This window comes from Penicillium nucicola (genome assembly GCF_028828085.1).
Source record: "Penicillium nucicola strain IBT 29836 chromosome Unknown utg000007l, whole genome shotgun sequence".
In the NCBI taxonomy this organism is placed as follows: domain Eukaryota; kingdom Fungi; phylum Ascomycota; class Eurotiomycetes; order Eurotiales; family Aspergillaceae; genus Penicillium; species Penicillium nucicola.
In genome coordinates this window covers 691,883-716,278 of record NW_026643131.1, presented here as the reverse complement: position 1 = coordinate 716,278, position 24,396 = coordinate 691,883, and the positions used below count along the sequence as shown (strand labels likewise).

Here is a 24,396-nt window from a genome sequence, read left to right as displayed (position 1 = left end):
AGTGCATGATAAGCCGTTGATGAACAGGTCCTAAAAGGTCTCGTGGTTCTGCTTCAATCTCATCGAAGAATGACTGTATCTCATTTTGATCGTGCAGCAAGCCTGCAACGAAACGCCAGAAAATAATGACTTGAGCCAAATATTTGTGCTACTGAAGAAGATCCACGGGCTGAACCTGTGATGTTTGTTTCTGATTTCGCTGCTGGAAGTTGGAAGTTAACAAGACCAATTTCACCCTTCTCGCGCGCATTCCACTGTCAAACAAAATATCTAGCTCTAGGCAAATTGAAACGAAGAAGATAGTGTTTGAATGAGATATCTAATGTTTTGATCAAGTCCAAGTTCTATAGTACATAGGACAATTCGGCATCCAGTAGTTGAGTAAAAAATGATCAAGCCGTGTCAACGCCAACCCTAATCTATATAATAACGAAGCTTCACATTTTAAGTAGTGGTAGTTCTCTTCTTAGCCCGAACATAAAAGTTCAATGGACGGATCAACTGGAACTCAGGATCATACTCGACAGCTTCGAGACCCTCCCGGGTGAACTCATAGCGGGAGACAAGTTCAGACAGCAGAATCTTAACCTCAAGCAAGGCAAAGTTAAATCCAATGCATCCACGAGGGCCAGTAGCAAAAGGAATATAAGCGCAACGGTGCATATTCTTGGTCTCATTGGAAGACCAGCGATCGGGGTCGAAATGGAAGGGATCACGCCAGATTTCGGGGTTGGTGTGGATAGCGTAAATGCTGGGAATGATCACACTGTCAGGAGGGAGACGGTAGCCACCGGGTAGAACAACGTCAGTTTTGGTTGTCCGGCCGGGCTGGAAGGAGGCGTTATGCAGGCGCTGAGTTTCCTTAACGAAGCAGTCGAGGTAGGACAGGCTGTGAGCCAGCTCGGGGGTCCATTCAACGTCCCCGTTGGTAATGCCACGCTCACATAGCTCTTTGTACAGACGGTCTTGGGCGCCTTCGTACGTGACAAGGCAGTAAAGGAGCCATGACATTAGAGCCGAGGTCGTAGTGAATCCAGCACCAGTGACGATCAGCATGTTAGCGACGATCAGGCCTTCAGGGAACTTTTGGCCGCTTTCGTCAACGGTGTTCAGGAGATAGTCAACCACACAGGATGCCTCAGTTGCGGCCTGGGCCATGGGCATACCGTCGATGCCAGACCCCTTAAGAAGGTCAATCCTTTCCTGGAGAAGTGTGTAAATTGTCTTCTGGACAAGCTTGAAACGGGCAGGGTCACCGAAGGGTAGATGGCGGTACCATTCACCTCGGGAGGTGATCTTCTTGTTGAGAGATAGCAAGCTAGCGATGTTGGTGACAATAGGGTGCAAGGGAGCGTCAACAGCGGTGAAATGCTCGAAGTCAGCGTCTAGCGAAAACTTTCCGATGGTTTGCGAGGCAAGCTTCAGCATGTACTGGTACACATTCCAGGACTGGCCGCTGGAATCGAGATCATCGAAAATTGCGAAGGATTTCCGTGCACACTCTTGCATCAAGGGAGTGTAGTGGCGGACTGCTTTGGGGCCCATCGCGGGCGGCAAGAATTTATGGGCCAGCCTCCAGTTCTCCGTCTCAGTATCTCCAATGAAGATAGCTGTGTTATCCTTAACACCCCAGAGAGGATGATTCTCATTGATTTTCTTGGTCATATAGACAGACTCGGTCAAGGCAATGGCCGCCACTTCGGGGCTGTCGGTCAGGTACGTAGTCTTGCCCATGTTTGTGGTTTTTATAACGTGGCCGTATTTGCGGAACAGCCGATAGTGGTTCCCCAGGTGGTCGGGGAAGATCTCGTAGAAGCTTCCAACGAGAGGCAAGCCTTCAGGACCTTGGGGGCTTTGAACTGCCTGGCCATCGACACGGAGACCGATAGGCAAGGTTTGTGATGAGGGCGCACGCAAGATTTCCTCCACCGTGGAGAGGTCTTTTTCGTTTTCACCGTAGTGGAAGCTCAAGCCTAAGAATATTAGCTCATGTCGTCTCAATCTATGGAAGCGACAAACCTAGTGGCGCGGCCACATGGAAAACGGCTCCCACGGCACGCTTGACATCTTCTAGCTTCCATTTGGCATCGAGTGTCACAGTCTGGGCTGTTGACACTTCGTCCCCGATCAAGTAGAACAGGGGATCAGAGTTCAGTGGTGTTTCTGGTGCAGCAAGCATGATTGACGAGTGCTAATTGATCATGCCAATCCTCCAAGACCATCAGCCTGTTCTTAAATATCTGGATTCGGGCCGAATTCTGGTAAAATGCAACCCCGAGTTATCCAAGGCGAGTGGAGGCCAGCTGCTAGCAGTTTAGATGACATTCCGAATTGCATAAATCCGATGTACGGGCGAAATTCGCACGAAAGAATATTTGGTGGGGTCGTTCCAATAAGAGGAAGGTGATTGGCCTTCGACGGGTCAATTTGCCGTTTCACTGGCTGTTCACTGTTTTCTCGGGCCGAGTGGAGTGCATTGGTCGCATTTTGTATATAAATCTTTTGAGGTTTCTTCTTCTTTCATTAAACAATTCTATCACAATGTATACACTTGAAGAAGTGAAGCAACACAATAAACCAGATGATGTCTGGATCGTTATTCACAACAAAATCTACGATGTGACCAAATATCTTGAAGACCATCCTGGTGGGAGTGCTATCTTGATTGAGGTTGCTGGGACAGATGCTACGGAGGCATTTGAAGAGACTGGTCACTCCGATGAGGCTCGCAATGAGTTGGCCCAATATTTTATTGGGGACTTGCCTGATGAGGTTGGATTCTACTCGTTCATCCTTTCTATTTAGATTCCACTGATCAGACTCGATTAGGAACACGCCGAGTCAATTGAGATCTACCAGCCAACCTTTGAAAAAGTTGCACAGACCACTGTCGTCGCTGTCAAGAACTCTGCTTCTAGTCGTGTTCGCTCTGTGGCCCTCTCCCTGCTTAAGCTTGGCACGACCGGTACTCTAGGAGGAGTGGCTTTCATTGCTTATACAGACGGATGGGGACAATTCAAACCTATCTTCAAGAAGCTGCTTGAGAATGTTTCGGCTATTTTTTCCAATCGTCCTAACGCCTCTGGGCAGTTCTGGTCTGGATTTGGTATCGCCAGTGTCGCCCAGCTTACTCTCACATGTGGATTGGCTGTGTGGATTTCGCACAAGATTGACGTCCAAGAGGATTTCACCCACTACGTGCCTCACCGCACCTCTCGCCCTAATAGGCTCATCTTCCGCAAGAATCTAGCGTCCACCGCCGCTAAGAAGGTTTCCAGCAAAGCCATCGCCGAACCTCCTCTTGACCCGCGCCAGTTCAGAAGCTTCCCTCTCACCCACAAGGAAGTTGTCTCCCCTAATGTCTACCGCTTGACATTCGGTCTTCCCAGCTCAGAAGATATTCTTGGTCTCCCCACAGGACAGCACATTGCGCTGCGCGCCACTATCAACGGAAAGAGCGTGTCTCGTTCCTACACCCCCGTCTCCAATAACACCGATCTAGGTCGCATTGAGCTTTTAATCAAGATTTACCCCCAGGGTCAGATGACCAAACATCTCGAGCAAATGCAGATCGGTGACACCATCGAGATCCGTGGTCCTAAGGGCGCCATGCAGTACACCACGTCATACGCAAATCAGATAGGCATGATCGCTGGTGGTACCGGTATCACCCCTATGTACCAGCTCATCCGCGCTATCTGCGATGACAAGTCCGACACCACCAAAATGAGCTTGCTTTACGCCAATAATACCGAGGAAGACATTTTGTTGCGCAAGGAGCTTGACACCTTTGCCCGTGAGAACCCTGATAAATTCTCTGTTCAGTACGTGCTTTCGCAGGCTGGTAGCGAGTGGGTTGGTCATCGTGGCTTTATCTCTCAGGACCTGATCCAAACTTACTTGCCACCTGCCGGTGCCGAAAATAAGGCACTGCTATGCGGCCCCCCGCCTATGATTAACGCCATGAAGAAGACACTCTCTGAGCTTGGCTGGAAGGATCCCAGCGCAGTCTCCAAAGCTACGGATCAGGTCTTCTTATTTTAAGGACATTTTGTTAGATCCAGGCATTTGAAAGTGGATGTGATCAATTGTACAAATAATAGGATTTGATAGACAATACGGAGTGGAGAATGAGATGGAATGTCAACCCTTTATGCTTTGCAGCTCAAGCTACGTAATCGCATTCTCGATATCAATATTTAGGAGAGCGAATACAGAAATACCGTATTGGACACAATCAGCTCGCATCGCAATACAGTTTACCTCGACAGCTATTGTTCACGTATGGCGAGGTTCCAGGCCACTAGTTAATATTTGATGTATTTTTACCTAGCAAACACCAAATCTCAATACCCTGATTGACTCTGAATATCCTGGACTGTGGAGCCGTATATAAAATAATCGGATGTTCCATTGAGATCCATGTTCCATCCTATTATACATTTTAGAGAGCAAAATACATAACACCGAATGCTATATATTGTTGCATACCATATTTTTGTTACAAGACACCGATTTTGACACCTACCTCCGACAGCTTTATGAAGTTGTCGATTCTCAATTTTTGGTTTCGGCTAAAACAATCCATTAACTTATACCCCGAGAATGTTACGTAGTAGAAGATATTCAAATTCCCAATTTACCATTTTCATGTCGCCTCCATACCTTTTCCAGCCATGAGTCAGTCGGTAAAATGGTTAGTTCAACAGCTAAAGTCAACATAAATCCGAATTAAAACCTACGGCGAAGAACATTACTTGTAAAACAAGATCAAGTGGAGCCCGGTATAGCCGGCAATCAGCCACCCAGCGGTAGAAGTCATCCGAACGGTTTCCGTAGCGTCTCCGTACCGAGTCCGAGGCCGAACATCCCTTCTCGCCCGAACTTACTACGGTCTAGCTGACCCCGAATCTACCAATTTGACAAACACGCAACGACAAATCAGCCGCCATAACCGGCCTTCTATTGTATCCCTGATACTGATCGCCCGTTATATGCCGAGTTCCGGAAGCAGGATTCAAGCACATACAAAAGAAGTGGGTCCAAAGTACCCCCAACCAAATACTTGTGTTACACCACTTGTAGCTCATGGCTCTCTCTCTCATTGGGCTTCTGGCAAAATATTAGAAGCCAATGCATCGAGGTCTGAAATAGGTGAGATTGAAAATGTTTCCATATATATAAGAGAAGCCTGTACTAGGTCTGGTAGTTTTTTTTTTTTCAAAAATCAAAGTCTGCATCATTTACCATTTTCTGCCTCTCTACACATACGTTCAATATCTACATCACTGCACTTTTTTGTTCTTTTATATCCCAACCCACCACAGAAATGACCATTAAGCCCGGCACAGAGCGCCCAGTTGTTATCATCGGCGGCGGCGTCCTTGGCCGCCGCATTGCTTGCACTTTCATCGCAGCCGGCTACCGCGTCCATATCCAAGATCCCTCGCCTGTCGCTCTCCACGATGCCGCCGCTTATATTGAAACTCACAAGGTCGAATTCTCATTGATGCCTCGCATCCACAAGGCTCACGTGCATCCCAGCGAGAGCACCGAGGCAGTGGGACCTCAGGTTTCTCAAGTCGACTTAGAGGGGTCCACTGACGCGATGTTTGGCGTTTGCAAGACTTTCACCGATACAGAGTCAGCTGTATCCGATGCTTGGTTGATCATCGAGGCTGTACCTGAGATCTTACAGTTGAAGATTGATACTCTGGCCAAGCTGGATCGACTCGCTCCCAAAGACTGTTACATCGGTTCGAACAGCTCGTCTTTCAAGTCGAAGCTGATGCTTGTCAATGTCACTCCTGAGCGCCATCAGAAAGTCTTCAACATTCACTATACTATGCCTCCTGCTATCCGTACCGTTGAGCTGATGACCTCCGGTATGACCGATCCGAAGATCTTCCCCCACTTGGAGACCGTCTTAGGCGAGTGCGGCATGTTGCCCGTGACTGCTCGTCGCGAATCAACTGGGTATGTACTCAGAAACAGAAATCCATTATTGTATCACAGAAAAATTGACTTAAACCTTGGAACAGATTTATTTTCAATCGTCTTTGGGCAGCAATTAAGCGCGAAATCATGCACATTCTCTCCGAGGGCGTTAGCGACGCTAGCCAGATCGATCTTCTTTGGGAGGAAATGTTTAGGAACGGCCCTCTTCCCTGTCAATTGATGGACCAAATCGGTCTAGATACCGTTGCCTTCATTGAGGACAACTATATTCAGGAGAAGGGATACGACCCCGTTCCTACCGTCGACTGGTTACGCCGAGAATATATCAAGAAGGGTCGTCTAGGGAAGAAAAGCGATAAGGGTGGTCTCTACCCTTCTGTCCCTGCCGAAACGATCGCCACAAACCCCCACGGCACCACCAAGGATATCTATCTCCTAGACGTCGGTCTCGGTGCTAATACCAAGGAGGTCTCTCAGGTGCACTTGAGCGGCAAGATTCTGCGCCTGAATCTCGCCACCCAGAAGTTGACAACCATTTTGGTCGGCCAAAGCCTTCCCGACGGAATCGATGTGTCGGTGTCAACGCAACGAATCTTCTGGACTAACATGGGCCGTAGCACTGCCTCCCATGATGGTTCCGTCTGGTCCGCCAATTTGAACGGCGGCGACGTTAAGTGTATGGTGCCAGTTGGCAAAGTACATACACCGAAGCAGCTCGTCGCCGTCGAGTCCCGCAGGCAAATCTACTTCTGCGATCGTGAGGGCACTAGCATTCATCGCTGTGATTATGATGGTAGCAATCACGTGATTTTGCTTCAGCGCCGAGTGGACTCTAGCATGAATCTCTTGGACCAGATGACCAACTGGTGTGTGGGTGTTTCCGTCGATGCTAAGCGTGGCATTCTTTACTGGACTCAAAAAGGCCCTAGTAAGGCTGGTCGTGGTCAGATCTTTTCTGCTGGTCTGGATATCCCTGCTGGCGAGACTGCCGAGAACCGTACCGATATCAAGCGTCTATGGAACAACTTGCCCGAGCCAATTGATCTCGAGATTGACGCTGAGACTCAGACCCTATACTGGACTGATCGTGGTGAACACCCTATAGGCTGCACCCTGAACCGCGCCTATGTTGGTGGCGACGAAATCAGTACGGAGAAGTCCATTTTGGCGCGTCACTTCCATGAGCCTATTGGTCTAAAGTTGGACAAGGCCAATAACACTGTCTATGTGACTGATCTCGGTGGTAGTCTGTACTCCGTGTCGCTGAAAGATGGAGTCAAGACAGAGCTTTTGCGCAACGATGCTTCCTACACTGGTCTGACTCTTGTTTAGAGGATAGGATTCATGTATTAAAAATACGAGCGACAGTGGCGCCCTCTTGTAGATTACCTTAACATACAATCATGCTTCATTATTATTTGCACCTTATTACGTTGGAACAAACTTATTTTCATGTCGGCTGTACACTTCCTATCCCAAAACGCCACCACATAGCTAGTAATCGGCATCCTACCCTTCTTACTTGATAGCCTCGACACGGTGTGACGTAGTCTTTGCTAAATTGATGAAGTGAGGCACCGTTAAATTCTTCGATCCAACCTGTGCCACACCCACTAGCTCTATTCACGCCTCATTGTTATTGGGAATGTCGTGTAAGTCGAGTTCCGAGAGGAATTAAGGAATGTAAGTACTAAGATAGGACTAATTTTATTGGCGCGAATATGCTTGTTCTTTACATGATTCTTTTTTTATATTTCCTTTGCAGTCAACTTTTCAAGTCAGATTTAATGTCTATCACATCATGATACTCACGTTCGTATTTTTCTTTTTCTGGAATTACAGCAGATAGTCTTCAGAAGTCCGTTCTCACTTTGCCAATTCGGTCACTCATGCTCTGAGATATGCCGCAAATACAAGAAGATTTCAAGAGCCAGTTTAGGTTTCATGAGAAAGTATTTTTGTGTTAGTCAATAATACCGACCGTGAAATTTCCCATGTTTGTGTCCTTGGTGAATATATACTCATGCAGTTTTACGGCCAAAGTAGCTAAACTTTTGAAGTTTTGATGGGGACGGAGCGTCCGGGAACCTTGTTACATAAGTTGCCATGTCCCAAATTGAATTCCCCCCGGCATCCCACGGAGCACAATCGCAACAACTTTAGCTGAAGGAAGGAAGATAAAGTTCACTATACTATCACTCAGTTGAACGAATTTCCTTTCATAGCAAATGGAAAATCTCGACTCTCATTCTAATCCATATCCATACGACACAACACGCGTCAGCGAACTTCTCAAACGCAAGCGTCGTGTCCGTGGTATCAAGTCTTGTTTTCCTTGTCGGCATAGGAAAGTCAGATGTGATGGTGAATTTCCATGTGAGAGTTGTGTGATAAGAGGTCACCCTGAGCTTTGCTGCGAGCCTAATCCTGGAACGAATGGTGGCTCACGGGCTGGACCGGTTGTTTCTGATCGTCAGGTTAGATCTTATGAAAGCCGTTCTTTGAATAAAGTTCTAGACGGAGGCCGAGCCGAGGAAGATGTTATACGGGCAGAAAAGAGTGGAAGGCATGTTAATTTTCTTTCTTTTCTTCATGCTTGAGCATGGACCAGGACAGGTCGGTACACATGCTAGCTCCCCAAGACCTAGCCAAAAGAATTAGACTCACTGATATCAAGCCAACTTTTCACTCAAGCTGACAATTTCACTAGCAGTATACCCGAAAAGGATCACGCCGAATATGAAAATGAGCATGCTACAGCTCATACAGCCGGCATCGACCTCATGATCAAACGACTGGAAAATATCGAAGAGCAAATCTCTTCTCTCAAAGCAGATCTTCAACAAAATCGTTACAGCACCAGCATGAGGCCTGAGCCAGTCAGTCCTCAGGCCAGCCCAGAACGGCCCAATCGGTGCTCAACTAGGCCTTTTGTTCCCGCAAAATCTTCAGGGAAACATTTCATCGAGAATGCCACAGGAGCCACCATCTTCTTGGGTAGTCATTCTGACTCACCGGCAGCATTGGGCTGTCGAAGTGTATCTGGTGACGCAATGCTCTCTGGTAACCTTTTCTTGGATCAAGTCGTGCCTCGGACGTATCCATTTACGAGCCTGTGGGGACCTGATGTTGACGCAGGTGAGGTCTGTCGGACCCTTCCTGACGATTCCGATATCATTCGGTAGGTACTTCCTCGAACTAAGCATGAAATAATGCTTGAATATGAAAATTTGCAGGAGATCTTTATTGAATGTAAATTGTTACTCGCAGGTATTGGCAGATCTATCAAACAACCGTCTACCCATTCTACCCAGCTCTAGTAACGCACGAGCAATTTAATTCCTCTCTCTTTGCATTTCTCGACCGACGAGCCGGACTTCAACTCGAGAACGAGACAACGAAGTTTGAGGATCTAGATTCTTCATGGCTAGCACTATTGTTCGCTGTGCTAGCGTGTGGGGTTCAATTCTCGAATGATCCGATCAAGGAACTAGATCTACGATCCAAGGTTTTTAGTATGGTTTCCAGAACATTTCATTTTCATTTATGCGTGATAAAAAGCAGGAAATATAGGCTAACTGATACCGGTATCACTAGTCTGTTCGTCTTTTCAGTGCCTTCGCAACTCAAACTTCTTCAACAATACAGACATGAATCAGATCCAGGCCATGGCATTGATAGGTCATTGTCTACGCAACAATCTTGACACAAATAGTGCTTGGATTTTGATGGGTAGGTTTATGAAATTAATCTACAAATGAGAATACAGATTCACTGATTTCATCGATCGCAGGTGCGACAATGCGTCTCGCGCAAAGTATTGGACTGCATGAGGAGACCCTTCCACCAGACTCACCAAGCGCAGCAGCCAATCATTTCCAAAGAAAGCGACTCTGGTATACATATTCTATCCTTTCTCTACTCCTGTGGTAACTAACAAGAAAAAACAATAAAGGTGGATGCTCCTCTGGCAAGACACCTTTCTCTCCTTCACCTACGACAGACCCCCGAGCAGAATAAAACCAAGCAGCAGCATCCCATACGACCATCCAACCGGGGAAAGACCGGCTTATCACTCATTCGCCGAGTCAGTCTTCAAACTATGTCAAATCCTCCTCGAACGCGCACGAAAAGACGAAGATGTTGAAACCAAAACCGCAATAGTAGCCGACAAGCACCGCATAGAGGAAATTCTGGACAAAGATGTTGCTGCACCATTCCTTCTCCATAAATCCCGTTGCCGTACCCTCCAGGATCATCTTGAGAGGCTAGCACTGCGGATTCATGTTTGTTATGGTATTACGAGGCTTTGTCGACTGACGCTGGAGACAACAACTCCAGATGGCATCGATGCAGAAACACTGAAAAATGAATGTATAGCCCGCGCAGCAGAAGCGGTCGAGTCATTCCTGGACATGCACCGTCTCTCATCAATTCTCTGTCGTTCATGGGCATTTGTTCACAACGCCGTGAGCTGTGCGCTTACGCTGCAGAGTCTTGGGGCCCCTGAAATATATATTCCTAGTTCGGAAACACTAGTAAAGCGATTAGTGGTTGTTCTTGAGCGTGAGGAAAGTCAGTCTTCGTGGGAGGATAGTGATACTAATGTGAGGTATTTTGGGCCTTATTCACGGGGACTAAGGGCTTTGAGGGACACTCTTGTTTGGGGATTTCAATAGGTCACTTTTTGCTGGATTAATCCCAGCTTGAGTCATGAGTATAGGTATGGTGGTAGTGATGATGACGGACAACGAAGAAAAGTCTTACTACAGTATATCATTTCAAGTCAAATAGATTACCAAAAAGCCACCTTTTAATACCAGTGCTAGTGATTATAGCTACGAAAGAGGCTACCAACTGCTATAGGAATTTATAAGCCAATTATTAATCGTAACGCTTCTAGGAGGCCCCATGAGTCATAGAGATACTATCGGTGCTATGTTTATCAATATCAAGTTCGAGCTAGGCCAAAATAAGGGCTGCGTAATATATAAAAGAGGATACGGCGACGGCTCTGATTCAAGCTATCAATACCTAAATTGTCACGCTAAACAGAAATGCCGCTATATATAAGACTAGAGTCGAGGGTAGTAGAGGATAGCTTACGGATGTATCTATTGCCGTTGGTAAAGGCGAATATAAGCTCACTCAATATGATACTTCTAGTAATTAAAATTCTTATAGGCAAGTGTTCGCTAGATATACGGTGATGGTTAGAGTTTGTCCATTGATTTTGTTAACCTTACGGCAGTAGTATCGTAGTATAATTATATCTTTTCCCGTAGTTTAAAATGAACAAACCCTTATAGAACTGGTATGGACAGTCGGCTTTAAGTATAAGTACTTCAAGAGAAACGCCGAGGTCTTCCTTTATTGATATTATGAAGAATTGCTTCGCTTTTTCACGCAGCGATGTAAATACGAATACTATGCCTTGAATATATTATATTGGTATTGTCGAAAGGAGCTTCTAATAGCATGCATAGGAGTCCTTTTGGAATCGTGCTGGGTTTGTGGTTAGATAATATAATCATCGAGGCTAGATAGACCCAATATGAAGAGCTCATAGACCTGATTACTGCAAATCGCTGCGATCTTTTCCAACAACTTACCACGACCTTCAGGGATCTAGCTCAATTGGCTAAGCCAAGGGCCGGGCCTGTGCTTTCTGTATAGAGTTTAGGCTAGACCCAAAGAGTTCGTATATTAAGGGGGTCTCATACAGCCTGATTCGCAACCATTCTAGAGCGCACTTATGTCATTGCCATCAATTCTATCTATTCCCCTTTCAGACTGAAGCAAGTACATACGACCACAGGGTGTGGAGAACAGGGCTTCCCGTCCGCTCAGCCGTACTTAAGCCACACGCCGGTGAGTTAGTAGTTAGGTGGGTGACCACTAGCGAATCCTCACTGTTGTATGTTTTTTTTGGTTCTCGTTTTTGCTGGATGGAAAAATCATTATATTTTCTCTCAATCATCATAGCGCTAGAATGTCGACGAAATGATGATACGGAAGTGAGGATAACATGAAGTCTGAAGTGACTGCTAACTGATTAGGAAGCGAGGCGAAAATGATATTCGCTATCTATTCTCGTCTCGGTTTCGGCCAGTTTGATCTGATCTTCGTCGTGTTCTGGCACTAGTATGCTATTCCGTCTCTGCTCAACCTCCTTGATAAGGTCCTCACATCCCACTACGCTTCAGTCTATCACCTACTCAGCCTCTTCGGATAGGAGGTCTTCTTATTACAAGAAATACTCTTTCGTTTCTTTGCCGCGTGTGCGTTTAGTGCGTACGTCCAGTATACGTACAGCGTCGTATCTGACCGTGTCGTCGAGAAAGCGCTCGTCCTATATTAGGCCTTCAGACTCCCTCCCACTTATATAGGTCGTCGTTCTCTGATGGCGCTCGCTCTAGGTGCTGGACACTGATGATAGGGTGAACTCGGCTTTATGCTATGTTGAAATTAAAAAAAAAGCGGAGCAGCATAGTATAAAATTACCTTACGAACGAAATCACTTCTTGTAACGCCCAGTATCTAAAGATAATCGTAGAAATGCTCAAACATCCGAGGATCAGGTCTAGTCTCGATATAGTGTTGCCAAAGATTATCACCTACAATATGAAAGATTTTACGCCATTGTTGGCTATTAGGTAAAATTGTAGAGCACTCATATTTACTAAGCTTCTATATCTAGCCATAAATATTATCGACGATCAAAACCAAACCCCCTTTCTAGGTCTATTATTCTAGTTCAAATGCGACTTTAGTCCTTAAATATATTGATGCCTCATTAAGATCTGAATAAGGTATACCTACCTATGATCTGACAAATTTCCGTTGATCCTAAAGCTCTCCATATGATTGGAAATCTGAGCAATTCAACGGTCAACGCAGACTTCTAACCTACGTCCAAGAGATTGTTTGATCTATAGGGCTACTAGTGGCGCAGTGTAGGCGCTAAATCCTTAGATATTAATTCCCTATAAGCTGAAGCCACAGCTCATACGTTTATAGATCGATATAAATACCTTGTATACGTATCTCTCATTGAAGAACGGTTCTCGCCCAAAAAATGCATACTCGGCCTTATAATCGCAAGTTCCTAAGCGGTAAAGCTGCGAAGACCGCTTTCTTACAGTGGGAAAGAATCCTCGGCTACGGGGTGATCGATGTGGTCCCCAAAATAATTTGTATATTCCATCTCGTGTTCTGTCCGACGTTGAAATATAACTTCCTAAACTTTTGAATCCAACAAGTAGCTCTTTTCAGCTCTAGGTTAACAGGGCTCTAAGTCAAACATCTAGCACCGATGACAGCGCACCCTTCGACGTGATCTCTTAGGTGGCTATGTGCAGATTCAAGGAAAACGCGTGTTTCAGGAAGCAGTAGTTAGTTCAACCATAGTGAAATGTAGCTTAGCTAGGAGAGTCAGATCGGTAGTTACGCGAACTTCGTGATACTCGCATAGATTCTAAACTAGTGTATGGCCAATGTATCTACACTATTAAACAGTGCTATTGTAGTGGGAAAAATCACGAGATTTGTATGATTACTGCCTCAGGCAGTAATGTCCTCGAGGAAAGGATATGGGCAATCTACGACTGTAGAGAATGAGGGAGTTACAACAATGCCACTCATTTCCTGATTCAAGATTTATGATCATTATGCTCCTTCATATAGCATCCGATTATCACTGTTAAGACTCATTTGCCTAGAGTTCCTAACCTGACTTGTTGTTGGGTTTTCTTGCCACCATTTGTCGACCCGTCTGAGACTGCCATCGAGCATCTCCCATTCCACTATATATTTTCCTTCAATACTAAATCATGCACATACGACCACAGGGTGTGGAGAACAGGGCTTCCCGTCCGCTCAGCCGTACTTAAGCCACACGCCGGTAAGTTAGTAGTTAGGTGGGTGACCACTAGCGAATCCTTACTGTTGTATGTTCTTTTTGCTTTTGGTTCTCGTTTTTTGCTCGATGAATCATTGTATTTTTCTCTTGATTATCATAGCATTCTCTAGAAACCATTTTCGTATATCGAAGTCAAGAATAGTACGGAGGCCAAAGACGAAATTACTTTTGGCCCGAACAACCGGACCCTTAATATTAACGAAATTGCGTATTGTAACGCCCAGTATCCAACGATGGTCGCGTAAAAGACTAAATGTCCGAGAGCGACATAGCATAACTCGTCTAGAGATAGTCATGGTGTACAACGGATGTACAAAAGAAAGCTCCACTTCAACCTACTTACGTGACATAGATCTTATTTATTCCACCTGCAACGCTAAAGGCCAATTGAAACTGTCCGCAATCATTGCTCTAAGCGGCGTGCAGCAATTACGGTATTTAATTGCACGATCCCTCTGGTTAAGTGAAACATTTTCCTCAATAGACCCGACAGAAAGGAGCTAAGTCGTTAGGTTCAGGGCTTGATACTTCAAAGGGGCTGTGCTTTGGCCAATCCTTCCACACGAACGACTGTCGGAAAGGTGGAATGCGAACTCTTGGCGCGATGCCAAGAGATACTAACAGTAAACAGGGCTGAACAGGGAGTGTTTTTGGACCCCACGCTTGGCAGGCTGACCAGGAAGGGTTTTTAGACCCCACGCTCGGCGGGATGGATGAGGGACCGTGCTTTCAAATCCTGCAATTTCAGATTCCGGGCATAGTGGTCTGCCTGCACCGAAGCTCCAAGTGCCTGGTAATATCGAGTTTTTTTCAGCTCTGGTACTGCCTTGGCAGGGAGGTAAGGTTCATGTAGGATTTGAAAATACTGAACAGTCGTCTATTGGGCGTTCTATTCCAAAACGAGCATAAGGAGAAAACAGGAGCTCTCCGCTGCCATAATCTAATCTGCCAAGTACCGAGAAGGTCGCCTAATGTCGGAAATTAAAAATCCACTATAAATGTGCTTCAAACGATCACGACTAGTACGGCTGAATTTGACAGGATTTGGTCGTATCGATTGTTAGAAGGACAAGTAGTCTTGCGCCTAGCCCCTGATTTTCAACATCGAAAGAACTATAAAATGTAACGAGCGGATTCCTATCTTCTTACAATGCAAATTGAATTTTCCAAAGCTCATCATGGAGCCGAGTTTGCGCCTGAGGCGACTCATGAACATACTCATCGTCTGTTTAGGGCTATTTACACTCACTTTAGCACACCCTTCACACCATGTTCATCACTATGACCACCATAGGTCCAACGCTCCTCACCACCTTAAAGCTCGTGATGACAAGCCATTTCCTTTACGAATCATGCCTCTCGGGGCTTCGATCACCACCGGGTACAAGTCATCTGATAAAAATGGATACCGCAAAGTGCTCCGCCAACAACTTCGTTATGCTGGATGGGAGGTCAACATGGTTGGCTCGCTCAAGGCCGGAGATATGAAGGATAATGTAAGTATACGGCACAGAGATTGCAGCAAAACCTTTTATTGAGTTGACATGCCACTTGTCTAGGACAACGAAGGGCACATTGGATACCGAATTGCCGAGGTCGCCAAGGAGGCCGAAAAGACTATCCCCAAAGCCCCGAATCTTATTCTGATCAAGTATAGCTCTCCTATGACATACCCCATAATCTGTCAATGCTAACATACTTGCTTTGCCCGCAGTGCTGGCACAAACGATGCTGTCCAGGATTATTTCCCTGATACAGCTGGGGAGAGATTGAATGAGCTCCTTACTCGTTTATATGATGCTATCCCTGGAACAACAATCATCCTCTCGACTCTACTGGTCAACGACGAGCTTAACGGTATAGTTAATGTACCCTTGATTAACGAGCAGTACCGCCAAATCGCAGCTGCTCGCATGAAGGAGGGTGCACGTATCGTTCTAGCGGAGATGAATGACTTCATTAAGGTTACGGAGCTTGTCGATAAAACCCACCCAACCGATGAAGGATATGTGAAGATGGCCTCGGTGTGGTGGGCTGCGATTCAAGAAGCCGAGAAGAAAGGATATCTGCAAAGCCCAAAAGACATTGGCGAAAGCGACTGGGTCGACACCACCTGTGAGAAACAGTTCGGCAGTGGAAATGACAGCAGAGGAAAGGTACAGACTCAGCGTGGTAGTGGCTGGGATGATGGTGACTACAAACACAACGCGGAGAGCATGGGCCGTATTCACCAAATTGGCATCACTAGCTCTGAGGATGATACCCACCCAGGTATTAACTACGCACAACTAGTTAATCAGGGAGGTGCCCACCGTGAAGGAGCCTTGGACGAGCTTGTCTGGACTAGAGATGGCAAAGGAACGTTCATGTTTGCCAACAATGGCAATGGAAAATTTGGAAATCCAGTGGAGATTGATGTGAAGGATAATTGTCTTGCGCGAGGTGAGTACACTGAATATCAATCTGCAATTCCTTTACTTTTTTCTATTCTAATATATTAGGTGTACGCTGGGGTGACCTCAATAATGATGGATTGGACGATTTCATTTGTATCAGCCAAGAGGGCGCTATGTACGCATCGATCAACCAAGGTGGAAGCCCTCCGATTTTCAAGTCTATCGGTCTCCTCAAAGCTGCTCCTGGGGGGGATTTAGTGCAGGCCAATGTACGACTCGGGGATATTGATGGTGATGGTCGCCTCGATTAGTAAGTTACCGGTGATACTCATAGTCTTCCAAGGCTAAGCCCTGACATTCATAGTTGCCTTGCCAAAAATGATGGTGACATACAATGCTGGAGAAACGGAGGTCAGAAAGAGGCACCAACAGCGGAATTCGGTGGTTACTGGCAGGATCTTGGAACTGTCTTCACTGGTAAAGGTATGGGCGATCTACGAGGTGTCCACCTTGTCGATATCAATGGGGACTTCCGTTCCGACTGGCTCTGGCTAGATGAGGAAGGCAAAGTGACCACATACATCAATCAGCGTGGTTCGGGCAAAGGAAGTCTTGTTCCTGAGTGGCGACGAATTGGTGTCACACATGCCGGTATGGGGGTGGAGGGGGCTAGGGATCGCATCAAGTTCGGCCAGGTATACCCAGGCAGAGGTGTCGATTATGTCTGGATTGAATCCGTGAAGAATGCGGACACTTACAACCACTATACCCATGTCTGGAAGAATTTAGGGGAGGGTGGAACGACCCTTAAAGGTCGCATATACCTTTTGGCCTCACGCTATTATTTCGCTAACAAGATCAAGTAGGCGACGGCGACTTTTATTGTGACTGGCGTGGAACCGGTGCAGATGATTATGTAAGTTTTTCTGCGTACTTCACGATGAGTTGAGAGATTTAATGTTTGTTACAGATCTGGGTCTCTCCTACCGGTCGTGGTTTGCTTTACGGAAACATTCAGCAACCCCCTGTGTGGGTCCCTGAAGGACCCGAAATCTTCAACTTAGGAAGAGAGCGCAAGAGTATTCATCTGGCGGACTTCGATGGCGATGGTAAAGTGCGTTAAACATCACCCAGACCGTTTTCAGGTATGAATTCTAACGGCTTTGACTAATGGCTTATAGTGTGATATTTGGGCAGTCGATCGTGAGACCGGTGCAGCGGAGGTCTGGATCAATCATTGGAATGAAGATATCAAGAGTGGCTTCCTTACCTACAAAGGAGTTGTCAGCGGAGACGTTAAATGTACCCAAGGGTGGGGAGTTGGACTTTATGATATCGGAGTTAGGGTGGCTGACCTTGAGTTTGTCCAATTTCTACCCATATATCTCAGACCATGGTACTAACTTCTTCAGTGGCGATGGACGCGCAGATTACCTTTGCATGGAGTGAGTTTCACGGTTTTCTTTTCAATGATACACCACCGATACTAATCATTATCCATAGGCCAGATGGACGAACGGTTGGCTGGCTTAATAAGGCCGAAAACCAGTTCGAGGCCCAAGGCCAAGTCAAGCGCACGCAGGGCTACGATCGGGCTAACCATCAGTGGGCCGATGTAAATGGTATTTTTTTGCTCATAATATTGCCCTATTATAAACCATATATTGATTGATCGATTCTAGGTGATAGTCTTGTTGACTTCCTCTGGGTGGATAAGTTCAACGGCAATACGCTCGTCTGGATTAACAAAGGCCAGATTCCTACTGCGGGATCTAGTTGGCAATGGGAATTGCTTGATGGACCACGCTATCAAGGATCTGACCGAGGAGTAGGTGAACTGTTGCTTGTATCAGGGGCTGCTGACTGATTTGATGTAGGCGAATCTGTTCTTCCCAAATCTTGGAGGTCTAGGTCGCGCCGACATGCACAACGTTATTCCTCGCAGTAATATTGTGAGTCCTCCGAGATAATGGTCAGATGGGTTGCGGTGAATACTTACCATGGCAGGCATATACATGGTTTAATACTTGTCCTGGCAGTGATAGTAGCGCTGTGGACGACGGGGACCCGACCAAGGATCCTGGGCTACCTTCATTCACGCTACCTGATCAGCCTACAGCTACGGGAACACCTCCTATCAGCCCGACTCCGACTGGCAATGCGGGTGACGAGCTACCTGATGGTTACAGGTATGTTCACCCAGTTATTAACATTGCTGGATCTCAAACTAATGCAAAACCCTAGTGAACATTGGCCACTAGATGATAACGATCGCAAAGAGAAAATTTGCAGCGATTTCAGCGGCCTCAACCAGGATCTTTGGAAAGAAATGGACACTGGGTCATGGCTAACTACGACGTATGTATCCAGTCGAATCCAAGGCTATAATCGATGAACTAACACTCGGATTCAAACAGAATTGGTTGGTATCAAAAGCTTGCTCTTGACCCGAACAATGACTTCCAGTGGCCTGGTGGTGACGGAGAAGTTGGTGGCGTGGCCCGTGTACTGGCAAGTTATCAAGGACTCAAGAAGGACGGCGCTTACACATGGGAGTGCACCAAGTAAGTTTTCTGCAGGCAGAGAATTATCATTATCATCAATTCTAACTAATATGACAGTGCCCGTGAGACCTGTACCGTGGGCAACCTTGATGATAATGACCTTTGTCGCGACAATCGGATGTACCGCACACAGGCTTTATACGGTGTCCGAAATTTGGCAAGATACTTCGGAATCGTGCATAGAGTGATGGGAGAAGTCTGGGACAGCATGGCCTTCAAAACCGCCAGCATGGTCACTCAATACACACATTCCATTGACCCAGGAACTACTCTTGATCCAGCCTCAGGATTGACTGTTGGCGCCGGGGCGGCCAGCATTATTGCTGCATTCATGGTGAACCCGATGGCGGGTATTGCCGCAGGCGCTGCGACAATTGGAGCTGGTGCTGTAGCCACACTCTCTTCAACAACCTCGGCGGATCTTAAGTTTGATACCTATGCGGAGCTGGGCGATAAAGCAGACAGCATTCGGAACGCTGTCACGAACAGTTTAGACAGTTTCTTCAACACTCTTTTCCTCCATACGCCCCCTGCTGACCCTAACTGGGTGACCAAGCCTATTTCCATCCCTCGAATTTTGCAGAGCGGCAATTTTGCCAGCGTCAGCAGTCTCTCTACCGAAAGCTCCCTGATGCCGAAAAACGCAGACTTGAAGAAGTTTGTTGCAGCTCCTTTGATCAACCAGCTGTGGTTGAAAGACCTCATTATTATTGTCAAGATTGACAACAAAGCGATCTTGTATAGAGATGGCTCTGAATACCATCCTTGCGACGAGAATGGAAGCATACCGGAGAATCAAGATAGTTCGGATTTCAAGTACTGCAACCCTGATGGCAGCGCTTTTCTACTGGTATGATTTTCCAAATGATCCGGTGTCCTCATTATCTCTTTTAATGCTAATTTCAAACAGCTTCTGAAGGATGAGCTCCAGAACCACCTCCACACTCCTAAAATTAAGGCCCCGAAAGGGATTGAAAAGTTGGCAGCAGAGTATGGGTTCAATGGCCATGACATCGCCCGATCTGCCTACTTGATTCAGAAAACGACGAACAAATGGGTATCCGAAGTTGACGGGAACTCATATTTCGACTGGGTTCCGCAAACATCCGGCGCTGATATTCCTGCGTGGCAGTTAATGCGATGGAGTTTGCCTGTGTGCGATTTTACGGACGCTGCTGTTGAACCTACCGAATGCATTGATGGCACAGACTGGTCGCAGGTAAGGACTCGACTGCTCTGGCTCGTGAGTAAAATAAGTCTGACGTTATCATCCAGTGTGTATTGGAAAAAGTTCGTTCTGTTTGTGGCAGATTGCCGGGATGGCCGGAAGACTATCTGTTCATCCCAAATAAGTATAAAGAAGGAACTCCCTATTCCAAGTCCTCAAGCGCTGCCGATGTGGTCTCGGAACTGATGCGTGATTGAACATGGAAACGTGCCTCAAGTTGTTTACCTTTCATCTTCAGCGCGAATGGATATGTGAGTGTTGATGTGGTAAGACGTGTGTTGTGGTGAATAGTTTGGCGGTGAAGTTGTTGAGTATCATGATAGCTGAACCTGATGTAAGCATCAATCAATTAATTAATCGATTAAAATTGAATTCACCTGGTGCAGGCGCTTTATCCAGTTGAAGCAAAAACTTAGCCGTACGCCTGATAATGTCAATATAGTTGAACGGGGAAAACGTAGTCCAACATACACCTGACAGAAATTCTTGCAAGAGAAGCATACCTGGCGGTGCAAGATAGTCTGTCTTGGAAAGAGCGTTATGTACCTCATGTTCATATTGCTTTTTACTTTGTTCAAGATGCCTTTGAAGTGGTACACTCCGATCTTTCTTTGGCAGTTGGAAAAGTAACGCGGCAGCTTTCATATAGACGCAGAAACGGTAACAAGTAAGCGTGTGTTTGTCCTCCTTCTCTTCGATGTGAGATAAGCACATTGCCTCCAGGGCCTGAAAGGAAACATGGTCATGCCAAAATGACTGTTTCATAGTATTCGGCTCAGCGTTTGGGACACTTGATCAGCAAAAGGAAACACCATATGATATCCACAGACTCACCCATCGTCATCAGATACAACAGCTCTGGCGGAACCCCATTTGACTCAAGACCACAACCTGCTTCCGACGAGTTAAAAGTATCGGTCGTCAGGTATGGCTTTGACGTCTTCGAGAGCAGACAAATAAATCTTATTGCCTCCCCCTCATGACCATTGATTTGGTTGTTTCCGATACATGGATTTAGCTAAGAATGGGCGGAAATTAACATAGGACTTCTCCTTTAGAGTACAAGATTATAGGAATAATTTCGAAGCCAGTGTGACCGGCATCAGACCTTAGTCAGCTAGCACAGGACGGCTGGGCCTATTAGAGGCCCCGTCGCCCGTTCGGAGTAAACAAAGTTTCTTCTCTCTCTCTTCCCCTGGCTTCTGCTAAAGCCAGTCTGCCAACAGATGGATTGGCCAGACTCCCCTGTACATTAAGGAGATGGGAAAAGTCTCAGATAAAGCGAAATAAATTACAGGCCTTTGCAACTGTGCAACCTATCTCTTACCTCTTGCCGCCACCAACTTCCTGGTACTGCTGGACAGAAAGCTTTGCAAGAAGCGAACCGAAGCCCACTCTTCTAGGCGGGATGGCTTCGAGAGCACACCGGCACCACAATGCCCGCTGATAGTCTTTCTTATCAATAAAATATTGTTGCAGAATCCACACCGGAGATATAATCATCAACTTCATCGCAGACGCATAGGAGTATTTGTCTGCGTAAACTATTGACTGGCATATTCGCTCTGCAAAAACCTCGGCGCATTTCTCAACCAAATAAATCCCCGTATCCGTTTCCTGATCTAAGGAACCGGACCATTCGGTGATCGTAGACTCGTTATTAAGACATGGGCATTGATGTTGAGCGGGCGATAAGAGGTGTGAATCTTGAGTGTACTCGATCGTGGTCTTGAACGTTCTTACAAACTTAGAAGTCTCGTGGTTCAACACGAAGAAGCCTGTCCAGCAAAGTAGAAGTAGTTGGCAGATATAGCGACTTGAGAAAATGATGACCTCTGGGAATGTGTCTCTCAACTCGGGGTAGTGTGCGACAAAGGATAGTTCGCCAGGTTTAGCCGTTCGCTTTTCAAAAGTGCATAATTTCTGGCTATTAAGAAATTCAAGATACCACATTCGAAGTTTGGAATATGTGGTTGTGAGCTGGCTAAGGAACAAACGTTTTGCAGATTCAGACTGCTCGATTTTGTCATGAAGCTCCTCAAGCCGGGGTAGAGAGAGTATAATGCTCAGAAGTTGCTCGAATGGCTCAGTCTTTGAAACAATCTCATTCCATCGGGGGCTCGGTGGAAATGTAGTTTTGCGACGACCTAAGCTCTCATAGAACTGCTAGACTGTAAGTTATTAGAGAGCTAAAATTTATAAAAACATTGCTTACCCCTATGGTTCGCACTAAGCATAATAGACGCGGGTTGATGGGGCTTTCTGGTCCACGAGTCGCAACAAGATTACATGCGCCGCGCACATGGATCGTCCAGGAAGTTGTTTCGACTGGGTTATAAACCTGATCATTCCTTAGGTATGGGATTTCAACACCATAGCTTGAACTACATACCTCATACATGCTGAGAAGTGCTGCGCCAATAATGACATCTTCCGTCGGTTGTTTAGCTATGCAGACCATCCCCAGTAATAAGTGGTAGTATTGCAGGCTCAACTTCAGTAGATGCTCGTTTCCATGAGTTTGGCCAAAATAAACCAAGCTAAGGGCGGAAGAGCCGACATTGATATAGTCGCTTTCGCCGTGATGCTTGCACAAGTCTTCGAAGTAGGAAAAGATCTGAAGGCCACTAGATTGCGACGGAAAAAAGTCGGCCAGAAAGCATGACAGGAATTGTTGCTGATATAAGTGGCCCTGCGATGGGCTTGTCGGCAGATTTCCTACCGTGCAGGGGAACTGCCGCTTAGGCAGAACAAGCGACTTTGTTTGGGGAAGACGGACCAAACGACCTTTTTGGTAGGTACGTTCACATGTACGCTTGTTCCTGGAGCAGTTGCGGCAGATAGGATATTCACCGTCACACTATATGCAAATTTTAATACTTAGCAATACTCGAATCAAGGTCTGAACCTACTTTGACCTTCCTATTTCGACACGTGTCACAGCAGTCAGACTTCCAGACAAGTCGCATCTTAGATTCGATGGTGGGAGACCGAAACACTAGAAAAAGGCGTAGGGAGCAGTGGACAACCTGATCTTAGTGAGGTTGGTTTTTCTAACTCAGAGGGCAGGGGCGGTAAACTGATGACTACCCTTGGACCAAGTGAGGATGGTGAGTGGAGGAATAGATCAAAAGCGGGGAGATGGAATATGTATCACAAGCCCCCATCATACCCCTGTATATCTACTCCAGCCATAAGGAACGACTCGTGAATTCTATGCACGTGCCAACGTCCATGGGTCAGCTCTTGTGGAAACCCAACTCATGCCAAAGATTATTGGACTATGACACCGTGGAAATAGGCCAATTTCGCTTACACCAATCTACGTAGTCTCTTCGGTCGTTGGAGGCGAAACTTGGCCAGGGGTCACTTTTGTCTATGCGCTACATCCAAAGACTGAGATCTGCATTCATAGTCTGTATACTCATTGCAAATATGTGCCCGAAGTCAAGTTTCGTACTTTCTGCACAGACCTCTCCTCGGTCTAAGACATGTTCTTATTGGCTGGTCATCCCAAAATTGTCGTTTCTTCTTTTTCGATCGCTTAGAAGAGTAAGTATGTTGCGGGTCCCTGTGTGCATTTTCTCTAACCCCATAACTAATCATGATCGTATCGGCACCTGCAGGGTGTAATGATCCTCGAACAGTCTGTGCCATTATCGCTCCGTGTTTGAACTGGATTGAAGGCCTTGGCCACCTATTTCGTATCAAATTCTTGTACCCCAACTGGCTCAGCTCAGAATAAAACCTCAGCAAACCACAAAAGGATCCCTATCCACAATAATTCGCCCTATCCTTATTTACCAGTGTTGAAAGGAATGATTTGGGGCAGACTCAACACGACCGAGCTCAAGCGGGTAGTGAAGCAGATCTTTGAAGACCACAGCTTTGACCCAGACACGTTATTCAAGGATATTCCTGATACTCGCGGAATATCAATTCTACGTGCCAACAGCCCCGCTAATGCATGCTAATTTCGAAGCCTCGTCAGTGCAATGAGTAAACACAGTAGAGACACCGTTTGTTGATCAATTCACTGAGCTCTGGCGGAATATGAATACCGGTAATTAAATTGAGGGTGCCTATTTTCCGAGGTTGAACTATCATCTCTATTGCACAGGCCGAATAACCAAGCGTAACCCGTGCAGTCATGATTCTCTTTAGTCCACATCAAACATCGATGATCACCTGGGCATGATCTATGATGTCCAGGGTTCCGGCTCGGGATTTGCATGTGTCGATGATGTTTACCATCGCAATTAATAAAGATTCCAATCTCAAAATTCCTGACGCTTTCTCGACCAAGATGACGAAATTGAAATTCTGAAG

At 46.2% G+C, this 24,396-nt stretch overlaps 6 protein-coding genes across 6 annotated transcripts; 4 read left to right on the top strand and 2 right to left on the bottom strand.

Annotated features, from left to right (window-relative positions):
• Positions 1 to 444: 444 nt before the first annotated feature.
• N7511_007324 (cytochrome P450) lies at positions 445 to 2,179 on the bottom strand (the record flags this gene model as incomplete). Its single annotated transcript, XM_057129701.1, has 2 exons — positions 445 to 1,973; positions 2,020 to 2,179. The coding sequence occupies 2 exons, from the start codon at positions 2,177 to 2,179 to the stop codon at positions 445 to 447; spliced, it is 1,689 nt and encodes a 562-aa protein (XP_056982769.1).
• A 362-nt stretch (positions 2,180 to 2,541) lies between these two features.
• On the top strand, positions 2,542 to 4,044 carry N7511_007323 (Cytochrome b5; the record flags this gene model as incomplete). Its single annotated transcript, XM_057129700.1, has 2 exons — positions 2,542 to 2,772; positions 2,830 to 4,044. 2 exons carry the CDS (start codon positions 2,542 to 2,544, stop codon positions 4,042 to 4,044), a joined length of 1,446 nt encoding a protein of 481 aa, XP_056982768.1.
• A 1,285-nt stretch (positions 4,045 to 5,329) lies between these two features.
• On the top strand, positions 5,330 to 7,290 carry N7511_007322 (Dehydrogenase multihelical; the record flags this gene model as incomplete). The annotated part of the gene is made up of 2 exons (XM_057129699.1): positions 5,330 to 5,976; positions 6,042 to 7,290. 2 exons carry the CDS (start codon positions 5,330 to 5,332, stop codon positions 7,288 to 7,290), a joined length of 1,896 nt encoding a protein of 631 aa, XP_056982767.1.
• An 896-nt stretch (positions 7,291 to 8,186) lies between these two features.
• Positions 8,187 to 10,637, top strand: N7511_007321 (Zn(II)2Cys6 transcription factor; the record flags this gene model as incomplete). The annotated part of the gene is made up of 7 exons (XM_057129698.1): positions 8,187 to 8,517; positions 8,575 to 8,578; positions 8,669 to 9,139; positions 9,229 to 9,473; positions 9,556 to 9,690; positions 9,752 to 9,854; positions 9,914 to 10,637. The coding sequence occupies 7 exons, from the start codon at positions 8,187 to 8,189 to the stop codon at positions 10,635 to 10,637; spliced, it is 2,013 nt and encodes a 670-aa protein (XP_056982766.1).
• A 4,420-nt stretch (positions 10,638 to 15,057) lies between these two features.
• N7511_007320 (putative esterase) lies at positions 15,058 to 20,264 on the top strand (the record flags this gene model as incomplete). The annotated part of the gene is made up of 18 exons (XM_057129697.1): positions 15,058 to 15,375; positions 15,439 to 15,530; positions 15,594 to 16,321; positions 16,381 to 16,585; positions 16,640 to 17,088; positions 17,139 to 17,191; positions 17,246 to 17,389; positions 17,457 to 17,635; positions 17,688 to 17,720; positions 17,779 to 17,897; positions 17,958 to 18,103; positions 18,153 to 18,227; positions 18,283 to 18,464; positions 18,520 to 18,633; positions 18,693 to 18,839; positions 18,897 to 19,689; positions 19,750 to 20,058; positions 20,115 to 20,264. 18 exons carry the CDS (start codon positions 15,058 to 15,060, stop codon positions 20,262 to 20,264), a joined length of 4,236 nt encoding a protein of 1,411 aa, XP_056982765.1.
• Positions 20,265 to 21,390: 1,126 nt separating this feature from the next.
• On the bottom strand, positions 21,391 to 23,036 carry N7511_007319 (Zn(II)2Cys6 transcription factor domain-containing protein; the record flags this gene model as incomplete). Its single annotated transcript, XM_057129696.1, has 4 exons — positions 21,391 to 22,233; positions 22,283 to 22,408; positions 22,460 to 22,927; positions 22,980 to 23,036. The coding sequence occupies 4 exons, from the start codon at positions 23,034 to 23,036 to the stop codon at positions 21,391 to 21,393; spliced, it is 1,494 nt and encodes a 497-aa protein (XP_056982764.1).
• Positions 23,037 to 24,396: the final 1,360 nt, after the last annotated feature.